General features: G+C 50.3%; 1 protein-coding gene across 2 annotated transcripts; it reads right to left on the bottom strand.

Moving 5' to 3' along the window:
• Window positions 1–597: 597 nt before the first annotated feature.
• Window positions 598–17,589, bottom strand: GTF3C4 (general transcription factor IIIC subunit 4). Of its 2 annotated transcripts, none has more exons than XM_079790523.1 (5): window positions 17,084–17,589; window positions 8,307–10,130; window positions 6,818–6,948; window positions 5,049–5,137; window positions 598–3,216 (listed from the first exon to the last, which is right to left on the bottom strand). In XM_079790523.1, the coding sequence occupies exons 1-5, from the start codon at window positions 17,429–17,431 to the stop codon at window positions 3,152–3,154; spliced, it is 2,457 nt and encodes an 818-aa protein (XP_079646649.1). In that variant the 5' UTR covers window positions 17,432–17,589; the 3' UTR covers window positions 598–3,151. The 2 variants fall into 2 exon arrangements, with proteins under 2 accessions (XP_079646649.1, XP_079646650.1); XM_079790524.1 differs by lacking the exon at window positions 17,084–17,589 and adding an exon at window positions 11,272–11,315.
• Between the last annotated feature and the right edge of the window lie 357 nt (window positions 17,590–17,946).

A 17,946-nucleotide genomic window follows, 5' to 3' on the forward strand; every position in this document is an offset into this window, starting at 1 on the left:
CTTTAAGCCATTTCCGTTAAATCTGTTCATTTCGCCCTAGCCAGTTTGGCTCAGTGGATAGAGCGTCGGCCTTCGGACTGAAGGGTCCCAGGTTCAATTCCGGTCAAGGACACATGCCTGGGTTGTGGGCTCGATCCCCAGTGGGGGGCGTGCAGGAGGCAGCCAATCAATGATTCTCTCTCATCGTTGATGTTTCTGTCTCTCTCTCCCTCTCCCTTCCTCTCTGAAATCAATAAAAATATATTTTTAAAAAAATCTGTTAATTTCACACCAAGTTTTCAGAAACAGCCGTCTTAAACTGTATCTGCACGTGGGAGGCCGCAGCCCAGTGACAGTCCCCACACTGACGGGGCGCCGTACCCTGGGAACAAGCACAACCCCGCACGCCCAGCAGCTTCATCGGGCACTGAGGCTGCCGTACTGAGATCCGGGAAGCCATGCTACACGTGTACCTCTGACCTCATTAGCAAACAGGCATGTTTCACGCGCTCTAGAATCAGTGTGAAAGCAGAGATCATGTCAGCAGACGTGACGTTCTTAACTCCAAAAGCCCCTTTCAGATTCAAGAAGGAACAGATGAAGCCGAAACCGGTTTGGCTCAGTGGATGGAGCGTCGGCCTGCAGACTCAAGGGTCCCAGGTTCGATTCCGGTCAGGGGCATGTACCTTGGTTGCAGGCACATCCCCAGTAGGGGGCGTGCAGGAGGCAGCTGATCGATGTTTCTCTCTCATCGATGTTTCTGACTCTCTATCTCTCTCCCTTCCTCTCTGTAAAAAAAATCAATAAAAATATAAAAAAAAAAAAAAAAAGAAGGAACAGATGAAGTTGAACGCTCTGAGACTTGAGACATAGTCTTTAACACCCTGGTTAGAGCTGCCAGCGGATACTTGCACTAAAAACCATGCGAGGGGTTGGACTCCTGGGGGGAGGGGACTCTGGACACACACTGCAGGTCACTGCCTTGCTGACCCTCCAGCGGCAAAAAGGCGGCTTAAGCGCTTACGGACACAGTCACAACGAATGGCCACGCCAGGCAGAGGCTCGAGGCTGTCCGTGTGGGGCTAACTATAAAGGGCTCACTCATTCGTCTTACTGTGTGTGCTGCCCAATCTCTAACAAGGAAAGAGGGCAGAAGATACCTGTCCTTAAACAAATTTAGGCCTCCTGCCCTGGCCGGTGTGGCGCAGCTGGCTGGCTGTCGTCCTGTACACCAAACGGTACATGTTTGATTCCCAGTCAGGGCTCATACGGGGTGCAGGCTCAGTCCCTGATGGGGCATGTGCAAGAGGCAACCAATGGATGTTTCCCTCTCTTCCTTTCTCTAAAAAGCAATAAAAAGCATATCCTCAGGTGAGGGTTAAAAATGTGCCGTCCCCTCAGCTCCTCATTCTCCCAGGCCGGGGAGCTCACCTCCACGGACGGGGGCGGGAATTTGGGCGGCGGCAGGTTGGGCTTCAGTCCCCAGGGAGAGAAGCCGTGTTCTGGTAAAAGAGTGGCATGATTATTCCTATACAGACACGCAAATAATTCATTAGGGAGGCCCTCTTCAGTTAACGCCTAATAATTCAGTTTCCCCCAAACGCACCGTTGCTTTAAAAAAATACTTAACATCTTAAATGGCAGCAGCGCCACATTCTCCGACAATAAAGCTACAGACTCTGAGTAGCAACAAATCCTAAGTGAAACGGAGCATTCCATGATTATTAAAACTGCAATGATTCCTTGACAGGATCCCAATTGTTACTGTCACATTTGTGGGTGAAGTGACACGGCTACAGGCATAAAGCGCCTGCAACCACACACCTGCCGCTGTGCTGCTCATGATTTTAATGCTGACTGGTCCTCTTTCTTGAAAATCAGCTTAATGTACCCGACACTAAAGGCTGGATAGAGCTGCTCTTGAAATTACCACCAAAATGAGAAGCAGCAAGTGAGGCAAATGTCGTTCGCGAAGGACACGAAGTAAAAGCAGGAAACGGTGGCAGAGTCAAGGCAAACTAGATGGCATGTAGGATGAGTCAGAACTTCACTTTGTACTTCCCACCCAACCTCCCAGAGACGCGCCCCGTGCCACGCCGCGTGCCGGCGGTCCTGATGGGCACCGGTCCCCAGGACCTGGCCGCAGACCCAGCACTGTCGTTCCAGCACGGCTCCTTTTGGCGTTAGGCTGTAAAACCAATGAACATCGAACATCTTAGCCACAGAGACACCTGTGTTGTAAGAGCAGGTGCTCTGTGGAGAAACTCTCGGCTCGCCAAGCAGCTGCCCACCTGCCGTGCCGGGCGCAAGCGCCTGCCGTCTGTCTGGCAGTCTCTAGGCAGACTCTGGCCGGACAGACATGAACCTTCTGCAAGCGTCAACATTAAAACACGCCAAGATTTAATACTGGAAGGAGAAAGCACTCTTTCCTATGCACAGATGTCTCGCTCGGTACCACAGTTCGGTCTGAAGCGGGCGTGGCCGCCTGAGCTGAGCACCTGCATCCTTACACACTGAGGCGTTGGGGCAGGAAGTTGATGACACGGAAATCATTAAAAGTGAGTCACAATTATCTGTTTACAAGAGTCACTTGACCTTTGGACACACTAAACCCAATTTTAGTCTTGGCTTCAACCTCTTAAGAATAGAGAGTTTAGGAAAATGTTTTCAGACAAGGATTGGCGGATCCGGTTCCACGGCTGTTTGCTGGGAACAGCAGCGGGCCCCACGCTCAGACACTGTGAGCATCTGCTGGCCACTGGCCACCTCGGGCCCGGCCACCTCCGCTCTCTGGAGCCACAAGGCAGTTCTAGACCCAGGCCAGGATTAAACCCTCACGTAGCCCACAGGCCCTTCTCCAGTCTCTAGAAATCTCTCTGCTCCTGGAATGACAGGGCGTTTGTTCAAACTGCTTCAGTCAAGACGCTTTAAAAGCAAGTGCTCCTCGCTGGGCAAGGAGGGGGGCTGACGTTCACCTCGAAATGACTGGGTCCGGCGTTCCGTCACTCACAGACGGCCTCTCGTCCGCGGAGACAGAGGGTGCACTCGGGATCACTGGGCCCCTTTCCAACCACGAGCGCCCCTCCCTGTGCAGGCCAGGTCCAGCGCACCCCTCTCTCCAGCCGGAGTGCTCTCCACAGATCACACGCCCTGCCCACTCCTCCACTGCCGGTCAGAAGACAGGAGAGTCGCAGAAAGGGCAGGGGCTTTGCAGCAGCCTCTTGATCCAGTCAGGATCTGCAAGGAAGACAGGCGCTGAGCGTGGGCTTCGGGAAGGGGCCCGTGGGAGGACTGGGAACGAGCTGCAGTGTCCAGGCGGCATTCTGCCCCCGCTCTGTGCCCCTGGACAAAGCGCCCCACCCCAACACTCTAAGTGAGGATGGGCTAACCTGTGGCCCCCAAGCTAAGAGGTGATGACGTTTCATCCTTCTGTAATGAAAGAGGAAAACGAGGCAGTGAATTAAATTCAGAGCTGAATTTACTCGGTTCAAAGGACTGTAATTTTTTCAGAGCGTATCACTCATACATTGTTGAAGTTAAAATACTCTTATAAAATTACAGTACCCGTATTTCTAAAAAACACATGCGGTGGAGAAGGAAACACGTGGCAAACCCCCCGCCGAGCTCCCCGGCCGAGAACTGCTCTCTCCTCCAGACCCGCAGCTTCTCCTGCCCAAAGCTGATGTGGCTCAGCGCCCAGTTACCGGCAGGGTGTTTTTAAAACTTGTTTCAATCTTTTCCCGATTCTCTGCCTAAATATCATAGTTTTCAGTGAGTGTTTATAAATCCCCCAAATCTGTTTCAAAATAATCCAGTAAGAGGAGGGAAGAGGATGGGGGACCACGGATGAAACATAAAAGGCCATGAGTGGGCAATTTTTACAGTTGAGTGATGGGCACATAGGATTTATTATGCTCTTTTCTCTACTTTTGTATATGATGTAATTTTCTTTTATATATATGTATTGATTTCAGAGAGGAAGAGAGAGGGAGAGAGAGATAGAAACATCCATGATGACAGAGAATCATTGATTGGCTGCCTCCTGCACGCTCCCCCACTGGGGATCAAGCCCACACCCCAGGCATATGCCCTTGACCGGAATCGAACTCAGGATCCTTCAGTTCACAGGCCAACGCTCTATCCACTGAGCCAAACCAGCTAGGGCTGATGGCATTTCTATATATATAAAAGCCTAAGTGACCGAATGACTGAACCACAGGTCAACCAGTCACTATCATGCGCACTGACCACCAGGGGCCAGACGCTCAATGCAGGAGCTTCCCCCTGGTGGTCAGTGCGCTCCCACAGCTAACCTCCCTCGGTCCCTCCTCCCGGCCGGCTGGCCCCATCAGCCCCCATCAGGACTGGGCGAGACGGCCCTGATCGGCTCTAATCGGCGGCCAGGCCAAGGGACCCCACCTGTGCACGAATTCGTGCACCAGGCCTCTAGTTTTATAATAAAAAGAACATAAGCTGCCAGGTAAGAAGCCAAGCCTAAGGGTGTAGTTTTATGCGGGATGTTTTCTGCTTTACTTCACTGAGCCCACAGGTTCCCCCAGAACATGGATGTAATTGTGTCTAGTTAGCGCATGCAGTTAGTGTGATGTTAGTGAACATCAGGGCATAAGTGTGACATTTATGGGGCTGTCTGCATCACCAATTCCTGCCCACATCGCTAATCTCACCTCAAATCAGTTATCTCAGAAATGCGGGCTTTGCCACTGGGCCATAGAGGACTGCAGCCTCGTCATGGCTGCTAGAAGCAAGACTCCACGCGCACACCCGGAGCTGCCCAGCAATGCTGTCTTCGTGGGCATTATCATTTGCAGTTTTCATTCAAATGTAATCTAGACACATCAGGTAAAGAACTGCATGCATTTTCTGAATGAATGACTTATAGGAGCAGACCGGCAAACTTACACGCTAAAATGCAGCATGGACTTGAACATGACATATCTTGATCATGGTTTTAATTAGCTGTGGCTTCATGGTAACACTGTGGGGAGCAGTGCGAGTCTGACCCGGCCGACATGCCCCCCACAACCCACAGCTGGGAGAGGCTCACTCACCTTCCGGAGCCGGGTGGCGGGCAATACTATCGTGGAGCAAACACCTTCTGTATATCAGACTCTGGCAGGACTGGTAGGTTAAAAAGCACCTGAAAGAAGACATGGTATCGTCAGTTCTGCCAACACTGGAAAGCGGCAGTGCTGAGGGTAACGCACCAGTCACACTACCAAGCCACGCTAACCAAGTCCGGGGCAGACATTGTTCACAAATCCATGGCGACCCCACATCCCTTTGCAGTCCCACCCACACCGAGGGACGTGCCTGTCAGTTCCCCAGCGACAGATAGTTGCTAATGCAGCCGGTCACCGTGTGTTCAGCACTGGGAGACGTCTGTCCCTCCCTGTGCTTGGGCTGGGTGGTAGGCTGACAACTGACCACGTAACACACTGAAAATTACTCTTGTTAGTGACTGTTACGATTGGGAACCAGCACTATGTTTAAGAATCTGACAGCACAGGGGGGGAACCTGAAGGAGGTAGAGACAAAACGAATGGTGTGAAAAAGAAGGGGCGAGAACCAATGTGCCCAGGCTCAAGCCCATCGATGCTGTTCACGCGCCTCTCCCAGGACCAGGCCAGGCAGGGCAGGGAACGCAAGGAGATGGGAAGGAGTGCTTTTGGGTCTGCAGGGGAGGTTTTCCCAAAAGACAACAGTGTTTAAGCTGAGCAGCCAAGGAGCAGAAAAATACACAGAGGAAGAGGAGGGAGGGAGAGGTTCCAAGTAGGCTCACTCTGAGGTGACTTGGGCGAACAGGAAGCAGCTCACACCTGGTGAGAGCCAGCACCCTCTCCCGCGGAGAAATGATACGGAGGCGTCCTGGCATAACTCCGATCCGCAAACACGAGGCTACCTTTCGTCAGAGAACCCATCTGAGAGACTGTATGCGTGGCAGTTACTCCTGTGAGCTCTGCAGCCGGCACACCAGGCTCTAGCTCTGCCATCCACCACCTGTGTGACGGAGCAAATGGTCTGCCTTCCCCAGCGGCCAGTTTCCTCCTCCGTAGAAATGGAAATCACCGCAGTGTCCCCATGCACAGTGGCTGCGAGAACAGTGACTCAGGACACGTGCACCGCTCAGCAGAGCGCCTGCCACGCCGTTGGTGCTCGAGATGTCGGCTGTTGATCCTGTCATGAGCTGACTGCTGCTACATGGACATCAAGGACGGAAAGCAGACAGCTAAGAAGGGAGGGTCAGAGGCAGGGAGAAAAGCAGGGAGTGCTCTGTCCAGGAAGCCAGTGATGGAAGTGCTTCATGAGGAGGAGGAGGAGGAAGGAGAGGAGAGAAGGAGGAGGAGGAGGAGGAGGAGGAGGAGGAGGAGGAGGAGAAGAAAAAAGCAGGAAGAGGAGGGGGGAGGAAGAGGAGGAGGAGGAGGAAGAGGAGGAGGAGGAGGAGGAGAAGGGAGTTGCCCACTGTGTCCACGAAACGAGGACACAGAGGTGGGAGTGAGACTGAGGCAGAGGAGGAGGAGGACTTCTGCCTTTTATTACAAAGTTAAGCAAAAAAAGTACATCAGTGCTTTTATATTCCACTAACTTTAACAAGTATTACTTTAATGATCATTTTTTAAAATGTAATGCTACTTCAATGGAAAACAGCACTCCCCACATGAAGAAACTCCTGTGTATGCCAGGCAGTAAGCCTCGCCGCTGAAGGCGCCTGCCTTCGGTCAGCCGGAAGCAGCACCCCTGTGCCAGGTCCGGTAACAGCAGCTTCTCCAACCTCAGGGGCAGCTACGTTTGCGAGCAGGGCCTGGCGGGAGAGGCTTACCGGAGCCAAATGTGGCCGTTGGAGCAGACCGCCTGCTTGCGATCCGTGAAAGGCAAGATCTCTTTACACAGACTGCAGTGCTCGGGGAAGGTCTGCTTGTTCATCTTCTTGGAGATGTGGCCAATCAGCACCTGGGGAGACAAAGCAGGCGGCGATGTTTAGTGGAGCGCGGGGTTGCCCGGCACAAATGAAATGAACCATTATGCAGCTCTGCACCCCCGACGGGAGAGTCCATTTCCATCACGCTGTCTGGGAGGTGAAGACCAGGCCTTCAGCTGTGCCCACTGGCTGAGGAAAAGAGACTCTTTCGGGGCCCGACAACAGGGCGGACGTACCCACTGAAGGGAAAACCGTCTGAAAACCACAGCCTGTTACTTGCCTTGTTTTCGCTGCTTCTGAAACAAGGACGTCAGAGTCCTGTTAGAAGACACAGTATTCAGCTATTCCTTGCAATATTCTAATTTTAAGAAGGAAAAGCACTAATTTCTATAAGCAAAATATTGTGTGAAATACTAACTTGGTAGAATTGTACAAATGTCTATTCTTCAAGAAAGGCTTACAAAGGAAAAGATAACCAGGATTAAAAAATAATAATTTCCCCTTCTGATGGCCCAAGACCCCTGAGCGATCGGTCTAGTCGCCTGCCGTGTGAGATCCACTGACCTGCGGAGAGGCAGGGTGGGGTGGAACCCATAGTGGGGGAGTAGAGGGGGGAGGAGAGGTCAACGGGCCGGTGCAAGACCTAGTCCCAATGTCAGCTTCCCCGTTCTCTGGTTTGGTCTTGCGGTTACACTACTTCAACAAGGAAAGTCTTGGACGTTTTTAACCCATTTACACTAGAGCTCTAAGCCCTAGAAGGCCCCTCTACACCTGCCATTCCCCACAATTAGTTTACTGGCGTTTTGAAGGGGGTCTTACCTACTTGCTCTGTATAGTTTACAGGTGTAAAGCCCATTAACTTGTGGCTTTTTTTTTTTTTTGCCTTAAGAGTTCTAATTATGGTCCTTACAGCAAGGACAAGCACCCTCCCTGTTCTAAACAGGCCAACATCCTGACCGTGACAAAGCCTGCTTTTCCCCGTGGAGACGCACTCAGATGTTACACCAGGAAGGGCTCTGCCGTTGGCTCCCAATAGCCTTGCACGTGCACACCCAACTGTGTGCTACTTTAACCCGTGCCTTCTCAGTGGGGTGATATTCCTCCCAAAGGGACAAAAATGAGGAAGAAAGCTGGGTACGGCGGGGATAACGGCGCGGAGTGCACTCTCAGCCTGGAAACCTCACCTCGCAAACCCTCAATCGCTCAGAGAGGAGGACAGAACTTCTTTGTGTGACAGGAACATGTGCTCTGCACCAACCCTCGTTCCCAGTACCCTCTAGCACCCCGGGCCGCTCAACTACCGAAAACAGTCGAAGCACAAACCGAGCTCTAGAAATTGAATGTAGACAGCAGGCTTTGCAGTCTCAGCGTTTTGCCAACCAACACCTACCCGCGCTGTGCGGTCGTCATACTCCTCGTCAGACATGAGAAAGTCGCAGAGCCCCCTGGTGGGGACGCTGGTGTTCTCCGTGATCCAGGTGTGCAGGTACACTTCTCCCAAGACCCGCTTCATGTGCTCCCTGGTCAAGTGCATTTCCACAGCTTCGATCTTCCCCTGGATTTCAAGCAGTTTCTCCTCCATCGGCTCGTGGCCTCCAGCATCTCCAGACTGGGTGAGCGAGTCATCTGCGGGGTCGTCCGGGTCCCCTTCTTTGCTCTTCTCCTGAAGGCCCTGCTTAGTCGCCGGTCTGGAGGATGTGCCTTCTTCTTGCTCGTCCTCGGCGGGGCCCATCCCAGGGGAGTCGACCAGTAAGATCTTGGAGTCCTCCTTGGTGGGCTGCCACAAGGCTTCTGAAGGGGTTTTCTGCATCGACTGATACAAAATCCTCAGGAGGAAGAGTTTGAAACGCCAAAAGTAGGTGGCCCCGCTGCTTTCGATCTTTTTTTCCAAAGCTTCTTGTAAAAACGGAGGGATATATTTATCTTTCAGAATCTTCCAGCGTACGAGGTCTAGTAAATCTACCTGTTTAAAGAGGTTCTGAACCGAAGATTCCAGGAGCTGAGCAGCTGCCTCTTCAAAAGTTTTGAGAGCAACAAACTGGACGTGGTAGTTTTTGTTAACGGGATGGAGGCCATTGACCATGCCCTCAGTTGTAATGATGGCCAGATACGCCCCGCAGGGGCTCACCGCTATCCCGTGTGTCCTCACGGAGCCAAACACCTCTGACAGCTTAATCAGCTGGTGTTCAAACTTCAAGGCGACGTCAGTGAAAATGGGAATCAGCTGCCTCACCTTGCCGTCACTGGAACAAGTGTATACGGTCCCGTTCTGCTTGTCTGCCGTCATGGAGACAATTGGCAGTGAGTGAAGGCCCGTGACGTGGGAGTTGTGGACATTCAGACCTGCTTTGGAGATCAGGAGGAGACACCAAAACACATAGGGTCCTCTGGCAGCCACCACCAAGCTGCAGCTACACTTCTGGTAAGGGTGATAGAGCGGGACACACTTGATGCTGTGCACGGGCAACTGGTCCATTTCCTTCCACAGGACAACGGGCTGCCTTAGCGTGAAATAGCCTTTAATGGCTTTGAGATTGACAGGGAGGATTTTCACAGGTCCAAAGGCACTCCCCACAATAAGGCCGCTCATTTTCCGATTATTGTGCTCATATTCCCACCAAAACAAGACACTGGGAGAGTTGATTCCCGACTCGATTGTGTTGCAGGAAGAGATGGACTCCTTCCCCACGAAAGGCAGCTGAAACTGCCACACCGCGATGTTGCCGTTTTCAAAGAGGACGGCCAGGAGCACGCTGCCTACGTCCCGGCACTCGTTGTTGTGCTTGACCTGCTGCGTGGTGCAGATGCCTGACCACTCCATTCTCACCGGGGTCTGCATGCTGTGTCTCCTCTGGAACTCGGCAAAGTCCGCCAGGTTCCCTGCGGGGGCCTCGGTTTTAGAGAACCTGTAACTGGTCTCAAAGAGACGGTCTCCGTAAATCTCAGTCAGGTCGACCAGCTGGACCCACTGCAGTCTGTTGAGGTTAGCCTGGATGGTCAGGCGATTGTCCATGGTCAGAGCTGCCAAGAGGCACCTGCCGTTAGCATCGCAGCCCATGGGGGACCAGCTGGTGTACTTGAACCCTCTCAGTGGGGGCAAAGCCTTCCCCTCAGGGTTGAACGCCCTGTCCAGCATGAAGGTCTGGCTGATGGCGGGGTCTGGAGAGCTGGCAAATTTCTCTTTACACTGAGCAACTTCTGCTTTTGAGCCAACCTGGAAATAAGAGGTATAAAAACTATCAGATAAATATGTCACTCTAGCAATATATTTATATTACTTAGGCTATATTAACTGAGTATATACAAAATTTTATATACAAAATATATATACAAAATTTTTCTATCAGTTTTGTTAATTTTAGTATGACATGTATTTAAAAGATCAAATACAAGCCTAAAACTAAATAAGCATATATTCACAAAATTTTTTTTAAAGGATCAGAATAAATGTTGCCATTATTCATAGCCTGGTTTCCATCTTCTTAGAATTGACATAAGCAATGAGGATGAGAGAGATGTACTTAATTATTTTTTTCATATTTTTATTGATTTCAGAGAGGAAGGGAGAGGGAGAGAGAGAGAAACATCAATGATGAGAGAGAATCCTTGGCAGCCAGTCCAGCCTGCAACCCTGGCATGTGCCCTGACCAGGAATGAAACCGTGACCTCCTGGTTCATAGGTCAACGCTCAACCATTGAGCCACACCAGCCAGGCAGATTCTTTTTTTTTTTTTTTCAGGCTGATTCTTAAAGAGTCAACAGAGCATTTAGCTAAACTAATCACAAAACAATAAAAGTGTTAAAATGCATGAAAATATACATCTTTGATACAGTTAGATATTTGGATTCTTACAATATCTTTGCAATACAAATGCAAACATCCTCTACATCTTCCAAGTTTGTAACGTACACCAGCAGTGCCTAGCTATATGATGGAGATCTCTTTAAAAAGATTGTAAAGGGACATTAAAGACAGGGGAAGAGCCTCAGCCGGTGTTGCTCAGTGGTTGAGCATCGACCCATGGACCAGGGTCAAGATTAGATTCTCAGACGGGGCACATGCCTGAGTTGCAGGCTCGATCCCTAGTAGGGGGCGTGCAGGAGGCAGCCAATCAATGATTCTCTCTCATCATTGATGTTTCTATTTCTCTCTCCCTCTCCATTCCTTTCTCTGAAATCAATAAAAATAACAAACAAACAAAAAGATGGGGGAAGATAAATGACCAAAAGAATGTGGTCCAGAGCCATAAGGAAATAGCCAGGAAGCCTAAAGCCGGGGGGGTGGGGGGGGAGCAGAGGTCAAATAAAATATGATTTCTGTTATGTCAGAAGCAAGAAGAAAGGACTTGACCTACTGTGTCAGAGAAATGGCTAACAGAGAAAGCAAGCAGAATCTTCCTATTCCTTTTTGGTGTCAATCTCCTTTTACATATATGCTGATTTTCAAACTGGAACGGGTAGAAAAATGTGATTAAAAAAGAACTCAAAGTGGATAAGAGTGTCGGCCTGCGGATTGAAGGGTCCCAGGTTCGATTCCGGTCAAGGGCACATACCTTGGTTGCGGGCACATCCCCAGTAGGGGGTGTGCAGGAGGCAGCTGATTGATGTTTCTCTCTCATCGATGTTTCTACCTCTCTATCCCTCTCCCTTCCTCTCTGTAAAAAATCAATAAAATATATTAAAAAAACAAAAACAAAAAACTCAAGCCTAAGACATATACAGATATAATAAAAGTCACTTGGAGTTTAAGTCCCTAAACCCAGAGGAATTACACTCCAGGACACAGACAGGACTTGGAAGATGTTGAACTCTGCACCACTAACTGCATTCCTTGATAAAGCTTGGACAACTGGGAATGTGTTAGAAAACCAGAGTGCAAGAAAGTTTTAAAATATCCCCCAAAACGTAAATAGGTAACAAAAGCCACAGACCGTTAAGCCTGTTAGGGAATAAAACTCCTCAATGTTTTAACAAATGACTGGATTATATAGACAGCAGTGACCATCAGAATCCAGCATAAGATAACTGGAAAAATGTGATGTTGTTCTCTCTTCTGCTGAAACTGCTAGGTAACATAAATAAGCATGTAAAATGAAAGGCAGATATAAAGCTGTGCAACAAATGAATTAGGAGACTAACTTTTCCTAAAGCGTGTTACACACACGACTCCCCTAAATTGTCCCTTGAGAAGGAGTTCTGTGGCTCTAGCCATTCCTCCTGAAGAGTTGCAGGGCACGCAGAGACTTAGTATCGAGCTTTTAAAACCAGCCTTTGCGTGTGTATGGGTGGGGGGGGGGGGGGGTCATCCTAAAAAAATACTCTGGAACAGTGTCTCAGGCAGTCCATCTTGATTTTTAAAAGGCACTTAAGGTAATCTGCTGGATACACTTACGGGCATGCTGGAGACATAGTATAAACCGGAAGTTCCAATGACAGGTGCAGCTTTCTAGCTGGTTAATAAAATGAGGCTAAGAAAAGCCCAGAGCTTCCTATGGCTAGATACAATGTGAAAGATGACACAACGAATCCTGGCGCTGTCAAGTAACAGCTCCGTGGCCCTGCACACACTGGGCAACCTCTGGCCCTAATTTCCTCATTTACAAAGAATACTACAGCCAAAACCGGTTTGGCTCAGTGGATAGAGCATCGGTCTGCGGACTGATGGGTCCCAGGTTCAATTCCGGTCAGGAGCATGTACCTTGGTTGCGGGCGCATCCCCAGTGGGGGGTGTGCAGGAGGCAGCTGATCGATGTTTCTGGCTCTCTATCTCTCTCCCTTCCTCTCTGTAAAAAATCAATAAAATATATGTATATTTAAAAAAAAAAAAAAGAATACTACTGCATGTCCCATAGAGTTAGGAAGGTTACATAAGTCCATATGTGTAAAGCATACATTAGTAAGTGCTCAATAAATGTTAGCTATGATGATGGCTATTAATTCTCCGAGGGGTAAGTAAACGTTAATGAGACCTCATAAGAGTATTGTAAAATGTAGGGTAATGTTGTCCACCAAATGAAGGGTAGATATAAAATTGTTCACCAAATCCTATAATATTATAAGTTAGAATAGGTAAACTTACTATAAATAAAAGCTACTATAGAACTAAAAGTAAACTTACAGAATTTGTAACCCAAAGCAGCAGCACAGGATAAAATACAGGAGCTCACACAACCCTTGGTCCTTCTTATGCAGGAAGAATTGTTGGGAGGGTGGAGAGCAGCAGGGAAATTCCTCACGGTTTTGTGCAGTAATTTCTAACATGTTAGTTTGAATGAGCCACTGCATGTCACAATTAGCTAACAAATTAAAAGAAATACTCAGATGCCCAAGAAACATACCACTTCAGAGTCCAGCTCGCAGAGGCCGACCCCCGGTCAACCATTTACTTATATTCCACAAGAGGCCCGATGCACGAAATTTGTGCAAGGGGCTCTGACCCCTTGCCGAAACCGGTTTGGCTCAATGGATAGAGAGTCGGCCTGCGGACTCAAGGGTCCCAGGTTCGATATCCGTCAAGGGCATGTACCTTGGTTGCGGGCACATCCCCAGTAGGGGGTGTGCAAGAGGCAGCTGATCGATGTTTCTCTCTCATGGATGTTTCTAACTCTCTATCCCTCTCTCTTCCTCTCTGTAAAAAATCAATAAAATATATTTTAAAAAAAAGGGCGGGGGGGCCCTGCCCTCACAGCAGCCCCAGCTGCCACCTCAGCCCTTGCAGGCCCGGCTGCCTCGAAGCCCCACCCCCTGCCCACTGGTCGTTTCAGAAGGTAGGCCCGGAAGGTCATTCCGCTGTCCTGTCTAGTCTAATTAGCGTATTAGCTCTTTATTATATAGGATCCTTTTCTAATTGGCCACTAAGAACCTAACAAATAAAAACTTACTTGAAGCTATTAGAGAATAAGCTCCTTGAGGGCAGGAATAAGATTCCAAAGACAGGCAATAGTTATTAACTTCCTGTAGTAGGTGGAGTTAATACTTTCAAACGCTCCTAACAACTGGTACTCAATAAAAGTAGTTATACATATATTAGTAGAATTTGGAACTACATACAACTGCATGATTCTCTACATCAGCAGTCCAATGGGAAGACTATACCTTTCTTAAATCACTATTTTATTGCTTTTCAGATTCATATCACATAGCCCTAATGCCCAGGGCAGTAACCTGAAGATGGTGGCTATATGAACTATTATATAACTGCTTATTTTCTGAAAGGAATTAATAATCTAAAGAACAGAATCATAAGGCTAACCTTCTAGCCTTTCTACACACTCAAACTGTGATCCAGTGGCAGAATGTCCATTTCCTGTGTCAGAGCAGAGGCGAGCTGACAGCAGCGAGTAGATTTAAAACCCCACAGATGGTCAATGGGCAGAGCCATCGAAGTACCGACGCAGACTTTTTACATGCTAACCTCTCGCCAGTTTTATCCCAGGGATCTCTCTCAGAGTCGCAGGGACAATCCGGCTTCATTCAGCAGGCAGCCCTAGGCTACTTGGGCATCTGAGTATTTCTTTTAATTTGTTAAGTAATTGTGATATGCAGTAGGCTCATTCAAACTAATATATTTCAGCAGGCAGCCCCAGGCTAATGAGAGGGCAGCACACAAGAGGAAGATGACACCAATTTCGGCAAGCTATGATCAATTATTAGTGGGATATATAAAGAATCCCATACTTGTTAGCAGTGTGGGACCCAAGATGGAGTCAAATTGCTGTCAGGGCACTATGGACGCCTCATATCCACAACCACAGCACTGAGCCACTCTTGTCCTCCATACTTGTATGCTGCATGTTTAAAAAAAATATTTTACTGATTTTCTACAGAAAGGAAGGGAGAGGGATAGAGTTAGAAACATCGATGAGAGAGAAACATTGATCAGCTGCCTCCCGTACACCCCGCACTAGGGATCTGCCCGCAACCAAGGTACATGCCCTTGACTGGAACGGAACCTGGGACCCTTCATTCCTTAGGCTGATGCTCTATGCACTGAGCCACACCGGTCAGTGAAAATGGGCTGTATGCTGCATTTTCACCTCGAGCATTTACAGTAAGCCAGGAGCTGTGCCACTGATTAATGTATGTGTTTATGTGTACAGTGTATATATATGTAAATATACACATATGTAATTATCTTCCAAAAGGTCTAAACCAGGTAGGTTTTATTATCCCCTTTTATAGATGGGCCTGTCTTGCTATTTTGTGCCAAAGCCCTCTCTCTTACTCTATTTTATACCCGCACCATCATCCGCTTGCCTGCAGGCCAGCCAGATTCCCCTTCCTGAGCCACACCAGGTCTGTCCACGGGTGAGCCTTTCCCAGCACCCAGGGCTTCCTAGATGGGATGAAGCCAACCTCCTCAGACTGCCTGTCCATGTCACCGCACTGGCCTCCCCGCACTTTCTCTGACTCTCTAGAAGGGCTATTTGAGCTCATCTGTTGACCCATCATTACAGACCAACAGTAGTAAATGACACTCTCACCTTAAATACATATGCGTGAGATGGGCACTTCGTCCCGCCCCCTGGAACGCCCTCTCCTTCCTTCCTCTCCCGGCCCGGCCCCGCCCTCCCTCCTTGTAGGCCTGCTGCAGCCTCTACCAGGTAACTCCCCGGACAGAAGTGCCGCCCCTCACTACTCCTCTGTACTGCTCTCCTCTAGTGTCAAATCCCTACTGTGTGGACACATAGTTTTCTCTAGCTGAGATACATGTGAACATGCTCAGAGACAGGAAGTTCCTTTTCAGCAGAGGAACTTTCTTCTGCTGAAACCCCTTTCTTCCGCCTCCTCCTCCAGTGTTTCTCCACTTCACAGCACCACCTGATCTGTTTATATCTGGACCAATTTGTTCGTATCTTCTCCAAGACCTTAGAGGGCTTAGTCAGACAAGTTTACCAATGACCTAATTCAACACCAAGTTGTCCGCTTAAAACTTGAATGAATTATGCTGAAAAGTGGTGTGGGCTTCCTGCATTTAAAATGACTGCAGAGTAAGAGGGTTTTGTGTGTTTTAAGTTCACTTTCACATAAATACATTCTCTGTACATATAGGGTGTCCCCCCCAAAATGTATACACACTTATAATAATGAATGTATACACACAATAATAATGATTACTTCCAATGGGTTACATCTGAAAAGAAGCATCAATGGAGCTGCCAGCTGTTAAAGTATATATACATTTCGGGGGGACACCCTACAGGTACGTAACTTTACAGCGCCTATCACCCCCTGACAGAACACTGGTGTTTGTTCACCAGTTGCTAAAGAATGTGAGCTCCCTGGAGCAGGGGCTGTTTTGTACACTGCTTCCTTTTCAGAACCTAAGTCAACACCGAACTGACAGAGTGGTATCCGAGCGTCTGTCCAATGAGTGAATTTACACTTTGATAGATCACATATACACATACAGATCTTTAAAGGAAACAGCGAAAGTGTTTACACTGGACTTCTAAGCCATGAACATGAACCTTTAAAAAAAAAAAAGAATCTGAAAAGAATACTGCTAGAGTAAAACTTAGGAACCCCAAGTTATGAAGGCAAACTTCCTTTCCATGAAGCTGGCAGCACTAACTCTACACCAAGACCTCGCCTGCTGCCAGGGACTGGACTTTTCATTCCACTCCCCGAGCATTTTTAGCTACTAAAGAAAAACTGGAGGAAAAGCTCCAATCCAGGATCTGCCCATCTGCCCAGGGTGAGAACCATTCATAACAAAGTCGCGGGAACAGTTAAGACCACGGAAAGGACCAACTTTTCTTCTCCAAAGCAAAAGAGGAGGGAGAGGAAGGCACATCTCGGCGAACAAAGCCAGCCGGGGGCCTCGGGGCGTGAGCCCCAGACAATGGGAGCCGCGGCAGGCAGGCCGGGGTGGGTCACCAGGGGGTGGAGTCTCAGGACGCACCGCCGCGGAGAGCATCCCGCACCCGCAGCCCGCCAGGCGCAGGGGGCCTGGCTCCGAGGGCACCTCGGGGCTGCGTGTGTCGGGAGGGGTGCGTGACCCTGCACGCTGGGCACACATCGCTGCGAGGTTTTGTGTGGTCAGCTACGGCGATCCCAGCCGCTCCGCCCTGGGCGCTGGATGCGGAGGGGGATCCCCGGACTCGGCGCGGGCGGGGAGTCCCCGGGGACCGGCGACGCGGCCGCGGGAGGGCCGGGATGGCTTACTTTGAGGAGGCAGCTGCTGAGAGGGGCGGGCACGGACGTGCGGTGGATCACCAGGTCCTGGCCCGGGTTGTGCACGTCGCAGATGAGCTCCAGGACCGCGATGCTGCGGGCCGTGGACACGGACACGCGGTGGTCTTCGGACCAGGCCAGCGGCTCCAGGCCGCTCACTGCGTGCTGCAGCTTCACGGCCGGCTCCCGCCGAGTCGCCAGGAGGCGGAACGCGTCGCTGGGCCCGGGGGTCGCGTCCGTCGCCGGCTCCCTCCCGCCCGCCTCGCCCTCCTCCTCCTCCTCGGGCGGCGCAGGCCCGTCGGCCGCGGGGCCCACCCGGTCCTTGTCGGCCGTGTTCATCTCCCGTTAGATGCGGCGGCCGGATCCCGGGCGCGCCAATCCCGCGTCGCCGGCCGGTTGCCGCCTCCCGCGCCCGCCGCCGTCCGGCCCCCAGCGCCCTCCGCGGCGATTTTTCTCCCCTCAGGCCCAAAGCGCCGCCGAGCCAGGAAGGACCCCGCCGTTGCTAGGCGACACAGCCTGGCCGGGTGGCCAAGGCGCTGCCTGTCTAAAAAAAAGTGCCACCTCTACAGGCGGGCCCCTCGCGCCTGCACTTGGCCGACGGGTGGGCTGGGGGCAGGGAGCCTAGAGCGCCCCCACTCCGGGTGACCGAGCCTCAGACCCTCTTTAGTGACCTCCCCGGGGCCACTCCACTGCTGAGGAAAGAGAAACCCGAGGGCAAACGGAGGAAATGTTGGTTAGATGGCGCACGGCCTCTCATTCCTCAGAGGAATACAAAGAACGTCACAAGCATGAACTCTGGGGTTGAGTGCCACTTGGCATCCGCTGCCACAGGCCGAGCCCCGAGGGACGCCAAG

The sequence above is a fragment of the Cnephaeus nilssonii genome (genome assembly GCF_951640355.1).
Source record: "Cnephaeus nilssonii genome assembly, chromosome: 14".
NCBI lineage: Eukaryota > Metazoa > Chordata > Mammalia > Chiroptera > Vespertilionidae > Cnephaeus > Cnephaeus nilssonii.

Excerpts from the sequence above, each read along its gene's own strand:
- GTF3C4 (XM_079790523.1), bottom strand. The coding sequence starts at position 17,431 with ATGAACACGGCCGACAAGGACCGGGTGGGCCCCGCGGCCGACGGGCCT. Across the intron at positions 10,131-17,083 it reads TCAGCAGCTGCCTCCTCAAA|GTTGGCTCAAAAGCAGAAGT; the intron begins GTAAGCCATCCC and ends TCTTATTTCCAG. Across the intron at positions 5,138-6,817 it reads AACGGCCACATTTGGCTCCG|GTGCTTTTTAACCTACCAGT; the intron begins GTAAGCCTCTCC and ends GTCTTCTTTCAG.